This window comes from Chelonoidis abingdonii, chromosome 7 (assembly GCF_003597395.2).
Source record: "Chelonoidis abingdonii isolate Lonesome George chromosome 7, CheloAbing_2.0, whole genome shotgun sequence".
NCBI classification, from domain to species: Eukaryota; Metazoa; Chordata; order Testudines; family Testudinidae; genus Chelonoidis; species Chelonoidis abingdonii.
The window spans coordinates 88,733,171-88,751,585 of NC_133775.1; the positions used below are offsets into that span (position 1 = coordinate 88,733,171).

At 43.8% G+C, this 18,415-nt stretch overlaps 1 protein-coding gene across 4 annotated transcripts in view; it reads right to left on the minus strand.

The window, feature by feature from the left end:
• The window catches only part of HTR4 (5-hydroxytryptamine receptor 4), a 241,880-nt gene that overhangs the window by 70,222 nt on the left and 153,243 nt on the right, over positions 1 to 18,415 (minus strand). For 2 of the 4 annotated variants that reach the window (XM_032794386.2, XM_075068092.1), the window contains exon 7: positions 7,453 to 7,604. The exons of the other annotated variants lie outside the window; for them this stretch is intronic. In XM_032794386.2, coding sequence (XP_032650277.1) covers positions 7,454 to 7,604 — 151 coding nt within the window. In that variant the 3' untranslated portion in view covers position 7,453. The remainder of the gene's footprint in view (positions 1 to 7,452; positions 7,605 to 18,415) is intronic. 4 annotated transcript variants of the gene reach the window in all.

The window sequence follows — 18,415 nt, forward strand, 5'->3', positions numbered from 1 at the left end:
GGAGAGGACAGGTTCATAAACAGAACAGGTGGAGGGAGAGTATAGCCTATGTTTGCCGAGCAGGACAACTGACCTTAAGCTCTATCGCTCTCCCTTCTGTTGGATGTGAGGCTCGACAGTGTGGTGCATATAGCCAATGTGCATGAGGCATCAACATTGGCCTCTAGAGATGAGTATTCTTGCAAATAAAATGTGTTAATTATTTTAATCTTGGTCCATTATCTCACCCATTTCTCCTTCATAGTCACAGAGACAAGTTTTGGTGTAATTCTATCTGAGAAATACCTCATGCCAGCTGATTACCAACATTTACAAGATTCACACAGAAATGGTAGACAGATGGGCATGTGACTGGCTTGCACTCACGTTGAACAAATATATTCAGTATTTGCACCGAGGTATTCTTGATGTCTGGCGCAGTGCGACATGGAAGAGTGCATGAACGGGTTTCGAGCGCACGAGAAAAAGTTCCCGACACCTCTGAAGTGTTTGTAATCATTTCAAGCATTGCCTCACCTTTCGCTTCATCTCGCAATGCTCCCTTTCAAACATCAAGCAGATGTTCGACTGCCACAAGCGTTTTCTCTATTGAACTTAATGTAAAGTAGGTACACGCAGGCATCAATTGGATGACTTCAAACTGGAGAAGGGCATGCCTTTGTAGTGAAGGTTTCCCACTTTTGGAGAATAATTAACGGAGTTCCACATTATATTGAGCACCATTATCAAAGTTTCTGGAAGCTTTACGACACTAGTTTAACCCTGAACATCTCAGAGGTAGGCAAGTATCAGCATGCCATTTCTGCAGATGAATAAAATGAGACACTCAGAGAAAATGCCTAGCCAGGGTCACACAGTGAGCCAGTTGCAATTTGGAGAACCAGTGTCTGACTTGCATGGTCCTTGTGCTACCTCCTAGCCCATAGCTTCCTCCCCTCCCCTCAGCCAGATACCTTGGGTGTACAATATGGCTTCCTGTGGAATTACACATTCACCATCTGAAGAACCTTGACTATGAATGCATGAATGCAAATGAGTGGATTGATTTGACTTCACTGCAAGATTTTCATTAGTAAATCTACTGGTCTCACTTTCTATTTGCAACTCCTCACCCTGGATCTGAAAGGGCCCAGGGGCCGGCCCTCCCTTTCCATTTTTAGGCGGCCTAGCAATCGCTAGGCGCCAGGCATATGGGATACATTTTGCCAGGAGGCCGCAGCGCCCGTGGACTCCGGTGGACTGCTGCCACAAGTGCTGTGTGAGGTCCCCTGTCCCGTGCTCCAGTGGAGCTGCCGCAGGCATTCCTGCAGATGTCCACTGCTCCGCGGTTCTGGTGACCTCTCGCAGCACGCTGTGGCAGGTCCACCGAGGCCGGACCAGCGGCCCTCTCGCAGGCATGACTGCGGCAGTCCACTGGAGCTGCGGACCATGCGCGCGGGCGGCAAATGGCCGTGCGCCTAGGCGCTAACACAATAGCGTCAGTCCTGATCTGAGCACTGGGAGCAGTGTTCACCTTTAGATGTAGCCCTTAGTGGTAGGGCTTCTGAGGCCAGGTCTACACTGCGACTTTAAATCGGTTTAATGGCGAATATACCGATTTAACGCTGTATCCGTTCAATGACGTCTCATTAAATCGATTTTACGCCTCCTTAAATCGATTTCGGAACTCCTCCAAACGAGAGAGATAGCGCTAAAACGTAGTGATAACTCGGATTAGGGTTCGTGGGACGGAAATCGACGTTATTGGCCTCCGGGCGGCATCCAGAGTGCTGCAGTGACCGCTCTGGACAGCATCTGACTCGGATGCAGCGTGCAGGTAAACAGGAAAAGCCCGCGAACTTTTGAATTGCATTTCCTGCTTGCCCAGCGTGGAGCTCTGATCAGCACGGCTGGCGATGCAGTCTGAAATCCAAAAAGAGCTTCAGCATGACCGTACGGGAGATACTAGGTCTGATCGCTGTATGGGGAGACAAATCTGGTTGTATCCAGCTCCGTTACAGAACACGAAACGCAAAGCGTTTGATAAAAAACTGCAGGATACAGCGCTGCGTGACAAGCGTAACGGGAAGCCAGAGACTCAAATGACGCTCATGAAGGGGGAGGGGGTACTGAGGACTCCAGCTATCCACAGTCCACAGCAGTCTATGAAAATTATTGCATTATTGGCGAGCTCCCAATGTCTGTAGGGTCAAACACAGTGTGGCGTGGTTCAAGGAACAGCTCCTCAATTTAATTTCCCCCCCCCACACGTGAAAAAAAGGTAAGAAATCATTCCTTGACTACTTTCTATGTCACCTATGTGTACTGAATGTGCTGGAACGGCGCTACAGCACTGAGGGCAGTATCGCTCCTCCTCTCTGGTGGTAGACAGTTCTGCAGGACTGCCCACCATCCAGGAGACGCTAACTGCTTAACATTGAGGGAACATTGCTACGCTACAGTAGATAGACAGAACGGTAATAACAAGCTTAATCATTGAAACTTGGGGCTCAAAATTTTTGCAATCATTTGGGATGACTCGCTTGCATGAGTACATTCTCCCTTATGGTATCTAAAATAGAGTCCATTCTGCCTGGCTGTCATAGCCCGGGAGCTGCCTCAAGTGCTCCCCGCATCATTTTCTCTCACTAACAAGTCTCTGTTTCTTATCTGGTATTCCTTAATACTTCATGACACAAACGGGGAGGGGAATGCACGTAGGCCAGAGGTTGAGGAGGAGGAGCAACGGTGCGTCTTGCAGGGGCAACCCTGTGATACTGACACGGAGCACCTTGCTTCTTACACTGACTCTGTTACACTTGCCTATTATTCTAGCAGGACAGTGCACACTGACGCTCTGTCGCATCCGAACTCGATGCGCGCGAGTGCCGTAAACAGAAATCCCGAGAGCTTTACAGTGACATTTCCTGCTTTCCGTTCAGCTCTGATCACCACGGGGCGATGCAGTTCAATGCAAAAGTATCTCCTGCATGAACCTTCGGAGATAGCAGATGTTATCGCTGTATGGTGAGACAAATCTCTTTTATCGAGCTCCGTTAAAGAACAGAAATCCAAAGCCTTTGAAAAATAAAACTACAGGATACACAGCGGTGCGTGACAAAGTAACGGGAAGCCAGACACTCACCGGATGTCTGGAGGAGGAGGGGGTAATAGAGGACTACAGCTACCAGTCTCCACAGCGGTCTCTGAAAAATATTTGCTTTTTGGCTGCGTGCCATGTCTGCAGCGTAATACACGTGTCTTTGCGTGGTTCACGAACAGCTCGTCAGTTTTCCCCCTCCAGCACGGTAAAAAAAGTGAAAATAAATAATTCCTTGAGTACTGTAAATGTCACCCTCTGTGTACTGTAATGCTGCTGCAGACGCCGATGCTGCTGCGGTGACGACGTATCCGCTCCTCTGCCCCTCCCCAGGGGTGCGGCTGCCCAGTGATTGCTCCTGGCTGAGTGTGGGGGCTCGGGTGAAAATGGATGACTCCTTGTCTGACAGTGAATGGTACAGAACGCCTGGTAACTTCTTCATTATCACCTGGGGCTGAGCTTCATCAGACCCTTCTTTTTGCGTAAGAAAGATTCTGAACTGCATGGACTTCATAGCCCATGGGGCTCCCTCCCCTCATCTGATCTCAGTACTACTCTGTGATTCTATTCATGCTATTCTATACATCATGCACCAATGGGTGGGGGGGCACTTGCTGTGGTTAAGCCCGGGTAGTGGGAAGCACGGTGCAGTTCTGCAGCGGCTCCCTCTGTGAATACTGTGCGGAAGCAGCTGCGCTGTGCTCAAAACTGAATTTTAAACACTGTCTATCCTATTCTTGTCCCCTATTTTTTTTTTTTTTTTTTTTTTTTTTGTTTTTTTTTTTTTTTTTTCTTTTCGATGGCTCTATTTTTATTAACCGTAAAGGGCAGGATTGACCCAGTCCCAAGTGAGTTTATCCCCATTTTCCTTTCAAAATTTACACAGGGTTATTATCCGTTCTGTCCATTACATGTAGATGTAACAAAAGAGGGAGATGTAACAGTTTCTGCTGTTTCCATAGTACTTACCATACCACCGAGGAGCGATTTTCAAGTTAGCATATAATCACACCTCAGATAACTTCATTGGTTATATACTGGCCACTGTGCAAGCTCTAATGTCCTCAGTGCTGCAGATTCGCCTCTTCAGTAGCATTCAGTAAAGAGGGTGACATTGTAAGTACTCAAGATTGCTTTATTTAAACTTCATTTTTCGTGCTGGGGTAGGGAAGGAAACTGAATAGCTGTTCGTGAACCATAAAACACCGTGTTGTAAGCTACGACACTGGGCCTAACCAAGAATGCAAATAGTTTTAAGAGACTGGCTGAGGACTGTGGATAGCGGGAGTCTCAGCACCCCCGTTCTGTCCTCCATGATCCCGCCCCGTGCCAAATGTTAATGGCCGGGGGTTCTGGGTAAACGTCGTGTCATTCCTTGCTCCGGAAAACATCAGCAGACAGTCCTTTCGACAATTTTTTCTGGTATTGCCCTTGCAGAACAATAGCACGGCAGCACTAGAGACCGTCGGCTTTTTGTTGTCCCGTCCATTGTGTTACTACTATGGGATAGCTGAGGAACAGCTACCCACAGTGCACCGCTCCTGAAATCGATGGTAGCCTTGGACCATGGACACAAGCAATCGATTTTGTGATCGCATTGTGGACGCGCAAAACCGATTTTATAACATCGGTTTCGTAATATCGGTTTAAACTACTTCGAAATAATCGTGCAGTGTAGACGTAGCCTGAGGCTCACAGCCAGTACAAGATGGATTAATGCTGCAGGAAGTTCCTATCTTATTTGAGGAAGTTATATGTTAGAGGGCTGTGCTACATTGATTCTCTCTTTAAGCTGATGTGGACTTAATTTATGTAGCCCATGCAATTCTGATTTTGAAATTTTTCCCTCAGTCCTTCTTGTGAAGCATTCTTTGTGTTCTCCATTGGAAGTTAGATGAGAGCTAAATTCTTCAAATCTGTCTACGACAGAGGTTTTATTGTATCAGACAACCAAAGAGGACACTTGCACATTTTCCCTTCAGTCATCTTCTGGTTAAATAACATATGGCAGATTTACATACATTTTACCCATGCCCCAGGAGCCTTTCCTACTTCTGAGTTTGTTAAAACCTTGCAGGATCCATTTAAAAACAAATAAATCCAATATATATAACACAGACTTATATTAGCAACTAGAGACGGCACATATGAGCAGATGGAGAAAGTCCATGCTCAGATGGCATAGAGAAGGAGGGAAAGTCTATGTTGAGGTGCTTAGTGGTGAGGAAGGTATTGACAAATGCATGTTTGTGTTGCCAGGAAGTGGAAGGGAGAGGCCATGATCAGATCCCTATGGTGCTCTGCTACAAACAAAGAAAACACATACAGTTTCCAAGCTCCAAACAGCTTTTGAGGTAATTGTTCTTCCTCTCCAGTTACCACGCTAAACACAGGGCTTACAACACCCAGGAAGTCACTATGAGATCCTATGAACTTGTAGTGTTTACCATCCACTAAGTGGCCACATTCTTCCTTCACTAGGGAAAAAGTCTGGGAGATCTTCGTGAAATATTCCCAGAACAATTCATATGGCATTTGACTGAATTAAGCAGCTCTTCAAAGTCCCCACCTTTCCCCAGAAGTGCACTCAAAATGCATTTCCTTCAGCAGCGAGGAAGAAAAGGAGTTTTTAAGAAAGTCAGCCTAAAATTAAAGTGCACTTAAATGATTAATTCTAAGTTTTAGATGTAAGTATGTCTGCAGCCACAAGTGAACAATATAACAAAAGTAGCTTAGATTTATATAACACCTTTATGCCCAAGGAACACAAAGCACTTTGCAAATGTTGATATGGACTGTCCAAGAGTTACTCTGTCCAAAGATGAAATACAGCAGCTTCTGGGGAGCAAGACTGATTAACAATGCACATCAAAATTATACAATGATATAGGGCAGGAGGCAGGGCAGGTGCAAGGATGTTTCGTGCCCTAGGCGAAACTATCCACCTTGCCCTCTCCCCCCACCACGAGCCCTGTAGCAGATCTCTGTCCCCATCCCCGATGGCAGCTCCCCCTGCCCCAGTGAGCCGTGCGGCAGCTCCCCATTCCAGCTCACCTCTGCTCCACTTCCTCCCTGAGCACGCCATCGCCGCTCCACTTCTCTCGCCTCCCAGGCTTGCGACGCCAATCAGCTGTTTGGCGCTGCAAGCTTGGGAAGGAGAGAAGCAGACTGGGGCAGTGTGCTCAGGGGATGAGGTGGAGCAGAGGTGAGCTGGGGCAGGGAGTTCCCCTGCGTGCTGGCCTCCCTTCTCCCCGCACCTTACTGGCTACAGGCAGCCCTCCCTGCGCCCCTCTGCCCCAGCTCTCTCCGCCTAAATGACAACAATGACCACCGGGGTGGCCGAAGATCCAGCTGCTGTGGTCGCTGCCGAAGGACCCGAAATGCCGCCCCCCAAATGCTAGCGCTCTAGGCAACCGCCTAGGTCGCCTAAAGGGTTGCACCAGCCCTGGCAGGAGGCAGAAAAGATTGCCGAATGCAGCTGAAACTACAGAAGGGGGAAGTAGGTGGAATTTAATTGGGATACCAAGGCTAATACCACAAATCCCCCTGTGGGCGTGATCCAAAGCCTCCAATGGGCTTTGGATCAGAGCATAGATCTTCAACAAGTGTTCACATCTCAGGGCAGGAAGATGCCTTTTGGGCACTGTTTTGTAATGGGGGATGATGTTAAGCCACTCCACCCCACAGGAAGCTTCGGGAGATGTTGAGTGTAAACTGCATGTCCAACAACACACATACATAGTTCCCATTAGTGTCAGTGGGAGATATGGTTTTAATGGAGAGGAGACCAGACTCAACCATAGAGCAAATCTCCACACAACCACTTCCTTATTGCCATACTGTCCCTAAACTTCAAGCATTCTGAGTGTTGTAAGAGATGTGCCATTGGTACAGGGTTCATTAGATATGAGAAGCCCAACTACGGTGCCCTTGAATGAAAGAGAGAGTGAGAAGCGCTGTGTACACATGGAGCTTTGCATTTAAGGAGCAGCATGTGCATTCCATTTGTGCCTTGTGGCTAAGCCTGCATAAATATCTATCACTACAATAAAGCTGATGTGGGGAACAGGACTGGAATGAAATTATACAATCCAATAATGGCACTCTGCTGATGCTCTCTAATCTGATTTCACTTGAGCCCTCCCCAATACCAAGTTTTTCCAACAGCTAATGTCTTGCCTTTTCATCAAAACCTCCAAACCAATTAAAATTACCATTCAAATAGCTTTCCACAGAACAGACGCTTTACTGTCCGGAGACCTAGAAAGATGCAAACATAGTACTGAAAAGCCAGTTCACTTTCATTCAGGGCACGGTCCCTGCAGACATGTGGGCTGCATCTTTGTGCATTCTCTCTGTCAGCTAGTACTTACATCAGAGATACAGCTTGTGGCAAACATGCAAGATAGGAGGAGCAGTAGATTCTCTGGGCTTTGTGCACGGAGATGCTGGGTAGAAGGAAAGTTGATGGGAGAACTGAAGTAGCTGCCACAGGTTCATCTGTAGCGATGCATTGATGAAACACCTGGGAAATAGCTACCATTATTATCCCGCACTCCATATGGAAATAATCATCATACTACATGCCAGTGTTTCCAAAATGCAGGAGATAAATGATTCATTATGCAAACTGGCCAGGCAAAGCAGAGAGCATTGGGAAACAGTTGTGCATGTGAACAACCAGAGAGGTTTAATTTACAGAGACAACATTTAATTTAAGTCAAAGTTTACATTTGAATCAGGGAGACAATGAAATCAAACCAACAAAAATTACATATAAAATAAGCCTTGGGCTGCTTGTCAATCTACAGCAAGAGCAGCCATTGCTGTCCCCCCTTTCCCCTCCATTGTCTCCACTTTGCTTTTCATAAACACTGCCCCTCTAATCAGGGCTGCCTTCCAACAGAGCTGGACAGGCCATTGTCAATGTAAAGATACCACATTATTCTCTGCAGGCTTCTGTAAGCCACATTATTTTCTATTACTCATAAATGATAGACAGATTAATTGATGCTTTGCAGAAAGCCACTAGGTTGAGCCAGGAGCTCGGGGAGTGTGGGTGTCTTTAATGATGCTATTGGATGCAGAATGGCTGACTACAGAACTCGAATTGAGCAGAGAAGGGAGCTAGAAACAAGAGCTGTTGCAATGCATTAAGCTTTTAAAATGCCAATGGAGAGTCCTAATTGCTCCCTGAAGAAGGGGCTTTCAGAGGAACCCAGACACAAAGTGAATCATACAGCAAATCAGGATATAGGTGGATGTCTCTAGTGGGATACACAGGAAGAGGTAGTCTTAAAAACAGAAAGACAGCCTGACCAAGGATTCACAGTGTCACCTTGCAAATATATTGGCTGCTTTCATTACCCAAAGCATATACTGTACAATTAAAAATAGACTTGAATGTATTGAAATTACAGTTGCTCCCAGGATCGAGATACCCTGGATGTAATTTTGCTTCTCCTCCAGAGTCAAACTGACAGACTAAGTAGAAGTTCTGATGTTAATCGTAAATCTTATCTTCTGCCACATAACAAAAGAGGTTATTTCAGGACTAATCTGTTTTTTTTCAAAATACAGACATATTGAGAAAAGAGATTATCTTACGTAAAAAAAGGAAATTATGGTATTTTAAAGCCATAATCCATTCCTCCTTGTATAAAATAAGATAAATATCTTGATTTAATTCAGTGCAATTACAAGAAGCTTTTATCTTATCATAAAATTCTTGGCTTTTTCTGATGATGCATTTTTAAGCTGTGCATCAGGCCACAGCACAGCCGCCAGAGGTAACGCTGTCAAAGCTGGCAAATCATGGCCCATTATAAGAAGGACTCTCCCACCAACAAGGATATAGCTCAAATACTGGTATTAGTTCAGGAGCCTGGAGAAGAAATGACAACTGTAAATGGGCAGAGCATTTCAGAACAAGTACACAGCAGGTGTCTCCCTCAGAACAACATGAAACCAGAGTTGGCATATGTAGTCTGTATGTTACCTGCTTAGTGCAGGGCTTCACTGGGCTGGTGAATGCGTCACACAGATGAAGCAGCACAATTGTTGCAAAGGTTCCTTAAGTGACCCCATCAATGTCACTATAACCCGACAATCTGGATAAACCAGGGATGCTACAGGTCACCCAACAGGGGATGGATGCCAGTGAACATTTGCGTTCTGTTGGAAGAAGGCTGAACTCCTTCCACACCCCTTTTCCTGAACTTTGCAGGATCATTCTAAACAACGAGTAAAAGCCAAGATGTGTTTGAAATATTTAAAAAAAAATGTAAGAACTTTTCAGGTTTAAATTTTGCACCAAAACTAGGAAAGAAAAAAAAGGGGTGTGTGGGAAACTCAGCCTAAACTTCCAGGTTGACAGCTGTGTAAAGAGAAATTAGCACCTCAACTTTTTATCCTGGGTGAACCCAAGTCCAATAAATTGATTGCAATTACAAGTAAAAAGGAAGGATTAGGCAAAAGCTGCATGGAGAAAAAAAACCATAACAAAAAAATAACTACAACCTTCCCTCACCCCGATACTGGAGGGTTTTTCCTTCAATGGTTGTGAAATTTTGTCACCCACTCCAAACAAAGGATTAAAGCACAGCTGTGAATATATTTCACACATTAAGCACAGCCTCCTAGAATCAATTCTTCAGTACGATTACTAGTCACAAAAAAAATCCCCAACAATTTTTCTTGCTTTGATTTAGCAACACTACAATTCACACTCTTTCCATTCTAGATATGGTTCCAGTCTCCTCTCTGTGTAGCACTGGTCCTGAGTTCTTGCCTTTGAAATTTTGTCTAATGGTTGGCTTTTACATGAAGGCATTTTGAATTAATGATCCAGCATACAGGCTGGCTAGCCTGGCGGTAATGTGTAATGAACCTATAGCTCAAAGACACTTCACATACCAGCAGCCCCACTGACTTCTTCTGCTCCATTCCACTCAGGTTAAACTTCAACAGGTCTTAGGAAGCCTGTGAGATGTAGCTGGTGTGCTTGTTAAACAACATAGGCCAGATCCTCAGCTGGTGTAGATCGACATAGTTCCATTGAAGTAAACAGAGCTAGAAGAGGCTGATTTACACCAGCTGAGGATCTGGCCCCATATGTATTACTGGCAAATATTTTTTTTTAAAAGAAGGTATTTTTCCTCCTAAATACACCTCATTATACGAAGCAATTAAAACGTTTATATAATGGTGGGCCTGCCCTTTTTCCATTGCTCTCAGGTCTCCTTTTTAACTCGTCTGTGCTAACGCTGAAAGGGAAGCAGCTAAATGAGAGCTCAGAAGGTTGCATGAGACAGAACTCAGTAATGAGAACATTTATTGAAGGAGTGAGTAGGGGTAGCTCAGGCAGGGAAAAGTCACTGGAAACCTAAAGGACAAGGAAAGAAGCCCAGTGCTGGGTGAGACAGACAACCACTTCTAAACGGTCTCTCTTGTCTCTTCTGCCTCACTACCTATATCGCCATGTATGGTTCTTCCCATTGTATGCACATTCTGATCATCACAAATACCCTTGTTCCAGATTGGTTTCACACCTGTAGTCTGACAGCCCTTTAAAATTGACTAAATGTGCTGCTTTTCCACCTAGCTCAGCAAGGGGGGAAAACAGAAGGGCAACTATAAAGAGGGTGTTGATTGAATCTTAAATTTAACTGTACAGAGCACACCTAGTGCTCAGCTCCTTTGGTGTATGTGCAGTTCTCTTTTGGTTCTGGTGAGGGGTTTCTCTGCTGTCGACTCATAGATTTTAAGGCCAGAAGGGACCATTATGATTATCTAGCCCAATGTCCTGCATAATACAAGTCACAAAATCTCACCCAGTAATTCCTACATCAAGTCCATCACTTCTGTTTGAGCTAGAGCATCTCTTTTAGGAAGAGATCCAGTCTTGACTTAAAGCCCACCAGTGTTGGAGAATTGACCACATCCCTAGGTAACTTGTGTCAAAGGTTAATTACCTTCAGTGACATTTATGGCTCTTCATGTTCTGCCTTTTGATCCTATGTTTAAAGATCTGCCAGTCTCAGCATTTATGAAACTTACTTTAAAAATCTTGTATGAGGGCAATGACTATGATGCCAAAACGTAAGATACAGTGAGATGCCATGTGTCCCTGAGAAGTTGGAACATATGTTTTACCCCCAATATTGGAAAAACATTTTTTAAAATTACAAGAAATCTCATCAAATAAACTGCAAAGTTTTACTTCATTTTATGTCTAATTATCCCTCAGGTTTTTATAAAACAAGTCTTCAGAGTGGAAGTTAATGAAGATAAAATCAAAAGCAATTTTGCTCTTGACTAAGGTCAACCTAAAATTAGAAATGGAAAAGGCCTGCTAAGTTATTTAGTCTAGTTCCCCTTCTCTCACTCACACTTTCCTCTGCCCAATGCAAGATTGTCCCGCTACAATATATTTTTTTCAAGTGCACTGCCAAGCCTAGGTTTAAATATCTCAACCAATGCTATTACAAGGCTACATTTACTACTGTACTATCAACGCTTAACCTGAAGGAGAAAGACTGGGTAAATTTATTTAGGGCCTGATCCAAGTTCCATTAAAGTCAATGAGAGAGTTTTCAGTGATATTAATGGGCATTGGGTGCAGGCCATAAACCAGTATATTTGTGCTCCCTCTGCTATTAGTTCAGTTATTTGTAGTTGCATAAAAGCTTTCTTTTTCTATTATATTTTCTCCAAATATTGGGGCTGAATTCACCATTAGCATGAGGGTTTTTTTCTACCAAACAGCAGTTAGGCAGGTGCTGTATTCAGACTATTGTCTATCACATTGACCAATACTGTGTCACTGTCTCCTTGTGCTCGCCCACCTGTCTGAATCTATGTGTTGTCTCTTGTCATATATTTAGACTATAAATGCTTTGGGACAGGGGCTGCATCTTTGCTCTGTGTTTGTACAGCACCTTGCACAATGGACTGGGGACCCTAGGTGCTACTGAAATACAAATAACAATGAATAATAATAACTAGCGAACACATATCCATTGAAGTCAATACAGCTGAGCCACTTTTGGCAGTGGTGAATGGCATCCATAATCCTGCACTTATGACAGCACACACCTTTACGCTGGAAATGACGTTGCAGTGCCACAGAGAAATATGTTGTGAGTATGGAAACATGCTATACCAAACGTAACCTCAAAACAAACTTTATGTGATCAACATGAAGGGCATTCTCCCTCCCCCCCCCCAATGGAACTTGCACAATGCTAGGTTCCAACAGCTCTAACCGAACAAAGAGCTTTTATGGCCATATCTGTGTCACTTCCTCTCTGCAGAGTTATAGGGTTAAGAATGATCAGCTACTTATAGATTCATAGATTTTAAGACCAGAAGAGACTGTTGTGATCATCTAATCTATTCTCCAGAATAACACAAGCCACAGAACTTCCCTGAATTAATTCCTGCTTCAACAGCTGTGGTTGAATTAGAGCAGATCTTTTTGGAAAACAACCAATCTTGACTGAAAGCCCACCACAACCCTTAGTAAGCTGTTCTGATGGATCTCTCTTAAACAATTGTACCTTATTTCTAGTCTGAAATTGTCAACCTTCAGTTTTCATCCACTGTCATATCTTTGCTAGATTTAAGAGCCCTTTATAACCAAATTTCTGTTCCTTATTTAGGTAGTTATAGACTGTGATCAAGTCACCCCTTTACTTTCTTTGATAAGCTAAATAGATTGACTGCCTCAACTCTCTCACTATGAGGTATGTTTTCCCATTCTTTAATTTTTATCACAGCTCTTCTCTGAACCCTGTTTCAGCATCTTTCTTGAATTGCAGAAATCCAAGCTGGATTCTGTATTACAGGAGTGGTCACATCAGTATACAATTGAGAGGTAACAAATCTCGTATTTCTACTTGATATTCCCTGTTTATAAATCCAAGGATGCATTAGCCCTTTTGGCCACAGCATTACACTGGAAGCTCATGTTCAGTTGATTATCCATCAAGACCCCCAAGTCTTTTTCAGACTCACTGCTTACCCGGATAGTTCTGTAAGTATGGAACTGCATTCTTTGTTCCTAGGTGTACGACCTTATATTTGGCCACACTGAAACACCAGTTCACCAAGCAATCCATATTGCTCTGTATCAGTAACTCGTCCTTCTCGTTATTTTCCAGTCCCCCAAGCTTTGGGTCAACTGCAAACTTTATCAATAATGATTTCATATTTTTCTAGGTCATTGATAAAAATATTAAACAGCATAGGGCCAAGAAACAGTCCCACTAGAAACACTGCTGCTCCATCACAACTCCTCATTTACAACAGTGCTGTAATAAGGGCGAGGCGAGTGAAGCACTTGCCTCAGGTGCACAAAGAGGAGGGGCGCAGCTTTACTGTGATCATCAGTGCATCGGCGGCAGCTCTACTGCCGCCGCTTCTTCGGCAGCAATTCAGTGGCGAGTCCCTGAGTCCTTCTCAGAGGGAAGGACCTGCCGCCAAATTGCCACTGCCACTTCATTAATACTTCAGCTGCAATTTGGCGGCGAGTCCTTCTTTCCGAGAGAGACTCAGGCACCCGTTGCCAAATTGCCACTGAAGATCCTGGACCTGGCCCTTGCCTTAAGCGCAAAAATTCCTTGTTACGGTTCTGATTTATAATTATATTTTGAGACCTATCAGTTACATGCCATGTTGATTTTTATATCATTCTAGTTTCTTAATCAAAATGTGCCTTACAGAAGTAAAAGTATAGTATATCAACAGTGTTACCTTTATCAACCAAACCTGTAATCTCAGCAGATAGATTTTCCTTAAACATATGTTGATTGGCATTAATTATATTCCTGTCTTACATTTTTTATTAATCGAGACTTGAATCAGGCATTTTCAAAGTTCTGGTTATCTCACTATCATGTGAGGAAAGATTCTCTCTGTCTTGTTTATGCTTGGCCAAGCAGGCAGAGGACTATCAATTGACTGGTTACAGCTTCCTCAGTCTCTGTTGGTCCCTGGTCCTGGGCACAGGTTAGAGCAATCTCTGGGCTGCTAAATTGTGCAAGCCAGTTAAGACCCTCCAAGACACTATTTTCCAGCTGGGGGATAGCATTCCACTCCAAACACTACCCCTCTCAGCCTCTATATGGCACCTATACTGGGAGTGGATGGGAGGAAAGCATAGTAGCCAGATCTATACCTGCTGGAGTATGCCCATTTTGGGAGTTGTAGACAGTCACTGCTCTCTATATGCTGCCTGAGTGATACAAAGGAGTGGAGTAGGGCCGAGAATCTGCCCCTTAGTGCTTTATAATAACAGAAGTAAGCCAACTTTTACTCCAGATGAGGAGGTCAGGTCATGACATGAGCTGCATCCACACAATACAGCTTCTGACTTCCTGCCAGAGGGATGCCTTGAAGCTATAAAGTGCTATTCTTGTCTCTTAACGATATTCTTGAATTGATATATTGTATTGTAAAACACCTCTCATTACATTGCCAGAGAACTGAAACCAACAAACATTTCCGAATTAAACCCTGGAGGGAAATGTTCTTTATCATCATTAAATGTTACAGTTTAAATAAGCTTTTCCTCCTTTTGCTCTATTATTTTAAACCGACACCAGATGAAAACGGAGAGATATAGCAAATCCTAAATTCATGCCATGTGGTAGTAATTGCGTCTAAATTATGTTTCCTAAATCTCTGAGCTCTGGGTTCATCTGATGCTCATGCTGTGATGAAATAAAGAAAGCACTAAACCACCTAAGTCTACTTTGTATAATGATTTTGTGTGCTTCAGCCCTTCCACATGCTGAAGTCAGGATGTTCCGCTCCAAACTCTGCCAAAGGAGCTCTGTGAAGAAATCTCCATTAGCTATAAAAGAGAAGGAAACCTATTTCTCCATGGCTCTGCAGCCCCTAGAAGGCAATACGATAACATACTTGAGCAAGTCGGCAGGGGGCAATGGTGCACAATCACACTTAATCAGCCCAATAAATTACAACAGCATATAAAAAAAGAATTCTATTTACCTATGTGGAGAAAAATAGATCTCTGCAACATTACATGTGAAAAAAACTGGAGAGGTTGGAGTCCATTTTAATTTGACAGATGAATCAAAATAGTACTTTATCAGCTTCACTAATAAACCAATTAGGTCTCTAATACCCAGTCCATAAAGTTACCTTTAAAAATCATTTCTCAAAGAGGAATTAAATAGACACACACAAAAGAGCAAAATTGCTGGAGGGTGGGAGATTCATAAATGTGGCTTTTCTCAAATTCTTGGGTCAGATATTTCCTTAGTGGGAATAGTGGGACTGTAGTTGGTTGGTTATTTTATGTACTTTGGAATCAGGTGAATTACATGTTCAGTGGATTTTATCATTGGGAAGGTCACTGCTAGAAGATAATATATTACACCTCCTAGAATTCCATGGGCTGTGATCATATCAGATCTCTTAAGCAGAGCAAGTTTACTACTGACCATGTACAGGAGAACATCCATGGAAAACCAGTGTGCTGCAGAAAGCATTGTGGATGATTCAGGATATGACAATATCCCATCCTTAGTGCTAAAGAACATTGTGATCCTGGAGGTGCTAAAGCTACCTCTAACAGATGCAAAGTCAATGTTTCCACCATCTGGGGTCATTAAAGTTTCTGTGGCAGTTTTTGCAGGAATTAGAGGTGTTAGCCCTTGTGGCCTGGTGAGATTCCTTTGGCCAGCAACATTCTGCCCAGCTAAGTTCTCCCTGGGTATCTTTACACTGTAGCTGGGAAGAAGCCTCCCAACGTGGGTAGACAGATGCACACTAGCTGTGCTCGAGCTAAAAATAAATGCAAAATGTGGAATGAATTTTTTTTATTTGAACTTTGTCATACGGTTTTTCTACCATGACCAACTCACTCTTGACTGGGCGTATTCCTGAGTTTACTGCATTGCCTAGTGGAGGTGCTTTCACTACATTATCCTATCCCACGCTCATCAGGGACAAACGGCAGCAAAACTTCCAGTAACTCTTGGAGGACTGGTTGAGGTGCATGTTGCCAATTGACTTAGCTCAACAGAGCCCACCCTAGCAGTCTACAAGCTAAATAGTCACTCCAAAATTCAAACAGCATCAGGGGTCAGCTTGTTGGCATAGAAGCAGCTGGTGTTTACCAGCAAGCAGGAGAGCCTGGGTTTGACTTAATCTTTCATCTCTGAGCAAGGGGAAGATCAGAACATTTAGCAAGTTTGTTCAAGCAAAGCTGCATTCTGTACTGAAAAAGCAAAATTTTAGTTAAAGAGAAATCTTCCCCCATTTCCGGTAGAAACCGTTGCACCCTCAAGACAAAATCCAGGTCCTTCTTGAAGTGTTCAGACATTCTATTTCCAGCATCATAAACATCACAGTGGGAATGTAGCAACTTGCTGGTCAGATAGACTGTGTACAATATTTGCCTTCCAGTTTATACAGTGCATAATGGCAGTTTTTCCTAATTTCTCTGTGTGTGAGAGAAAGAATGAATGGGTGGAGGAGGCATGTTTTTTACTGTAGAGCAAAAAAAGATAAAAAAATTATTCTCTACTGTTATTCTACTGGCTTCCATGGAATTCTAACGGGGGGAGGGGGGCAGGGGGAGGAAATTGGCCCACAGTATCTTGCACTCCTGGGGAGTGTCTCTTTTAGTTACTTCTTGCAGTCCAACCTTTCTACTAAGCAGCTGTTTTGGTGCTTATAGACATCTGAATTTTATGAGTGAGAGAGGGAGACAATGGAGGAATAAGTCATGCTACAGGTTAGCTCAGACCTGAGGCTAATGCACTTTCCCTGACAAAAAACGCCCATGCTGTCAGCTTGTCATGTCTCAAGGGACAGCCCTGACCCTGGAAAGCTTAAGGAAGCAAGTGACTAGAAAAGAGAGAGGCTGCTTTTGAAAGGCTGTCATCTGAAGATACTCAGGCTGTAAATCTCTAGCTGTTTGGGAATAAGGAGCCTGTTCCCTCTGATCCTTAGTATAGCCTGATCCATAAATGGGAGAAAAATCTGACCCTTCCAAACCCTTGGGTAAATGGCAATGAATCCACTTTAGTCCAATGCAGGAAGGTCTACTAGCTGGGTGTCTGTTTAATGCCCAGTAAAGTATAACAGACAAGAGTAAAGGGAAGCTGTATAGGCAGAAGTAGGGATTTCTAGCCATAAAACTAGAGTCCTTGAAAGACACTTCTCAGTTATATCAGAATGCATATTTCCTGATTCAAATAGCATCCCCTGTGTACAAAATCCTACCAAAGCATGTACAAATGCATCGTTCCCCTCAGCTCTGGCTACTTTGTTAGAGAAGACTGGATTGACTAAGTGATGCAGAGAGCACACTGGTATCATTCAGCGAGTGCTATTACCAATTTGTGCGTATCTGGATGGAAAGAAGCAAATTTTCAGACTTAGGCACAACATGTACAGACCCGGGAGTCTGTGTGTGCAGGTTGAGAAAAGTGGGGCACCGCTACCTAATGTGCAGGTGTCATCGCTTGCTTGTGCTTCCCAGTTTTGCAGGCACACTTATTCTCTGTGGACACACTTGAAAATCCGAGCCCTAGATCTAATTCTGTAAAAGAGAGTGAACCTGAACTTGGCCATAGCCAGAGAGATAGTGGCTGGGAGAGTTGAAGGTAGAAAGGGAACATGCCATCAAGAGTGAATTCCTCTGAGGACTCCTCATTAGCACAGCCTTTATTGCTATGGTGATTACCCATCTGTTTAAAACTGTTTAGAGAAATGAGTAGGACTTGTAATTCATCCCTTTCAGAGTCATGTGTGTATTGTTCTAAAGCATGACTCTCAGGAGAAGTGTGGAGAGCACAGATGGTGCCAGACTGGAGCAGGCACAGTCCACAGATGGCACCATGTCGGAACAAGCAGATTGCAGGTGCATGGGTGTGCACAGGGAGAGAGATGTACTATATGCCTTCTGAACCGATTTCCTTTCCTGCTGCTTTGGCGTGTTGCTTCACCTTTAAATCTATCTACTGGCTTCCTCTTACCTTCCACAACAATTCAACCTTCTCATCTTCACCTGCCAGGCCCTGCACGGTTCTGCTCCTGCCTATATCTCCCGGTCAGAATTACAGGTCTAGGTGTTAAGCTACATGCCTTTATCTATCCTGGGGAGGAATTCCATAATTCTCCCATCCTTAGATCGAGCCCTGAACTACAGGACCTTGTGGATAACCCATGATATCCAGCAGGCCCCACTGCATTCAGTTCCTGAGACTCTTCCTTCAGGATGCTGTGACCAAGCAGACATCTTAAGATAAGTGTTGCTTATTTTGAAGTAGGAAAAAGAATGTATAGAAGAAGGTTTTT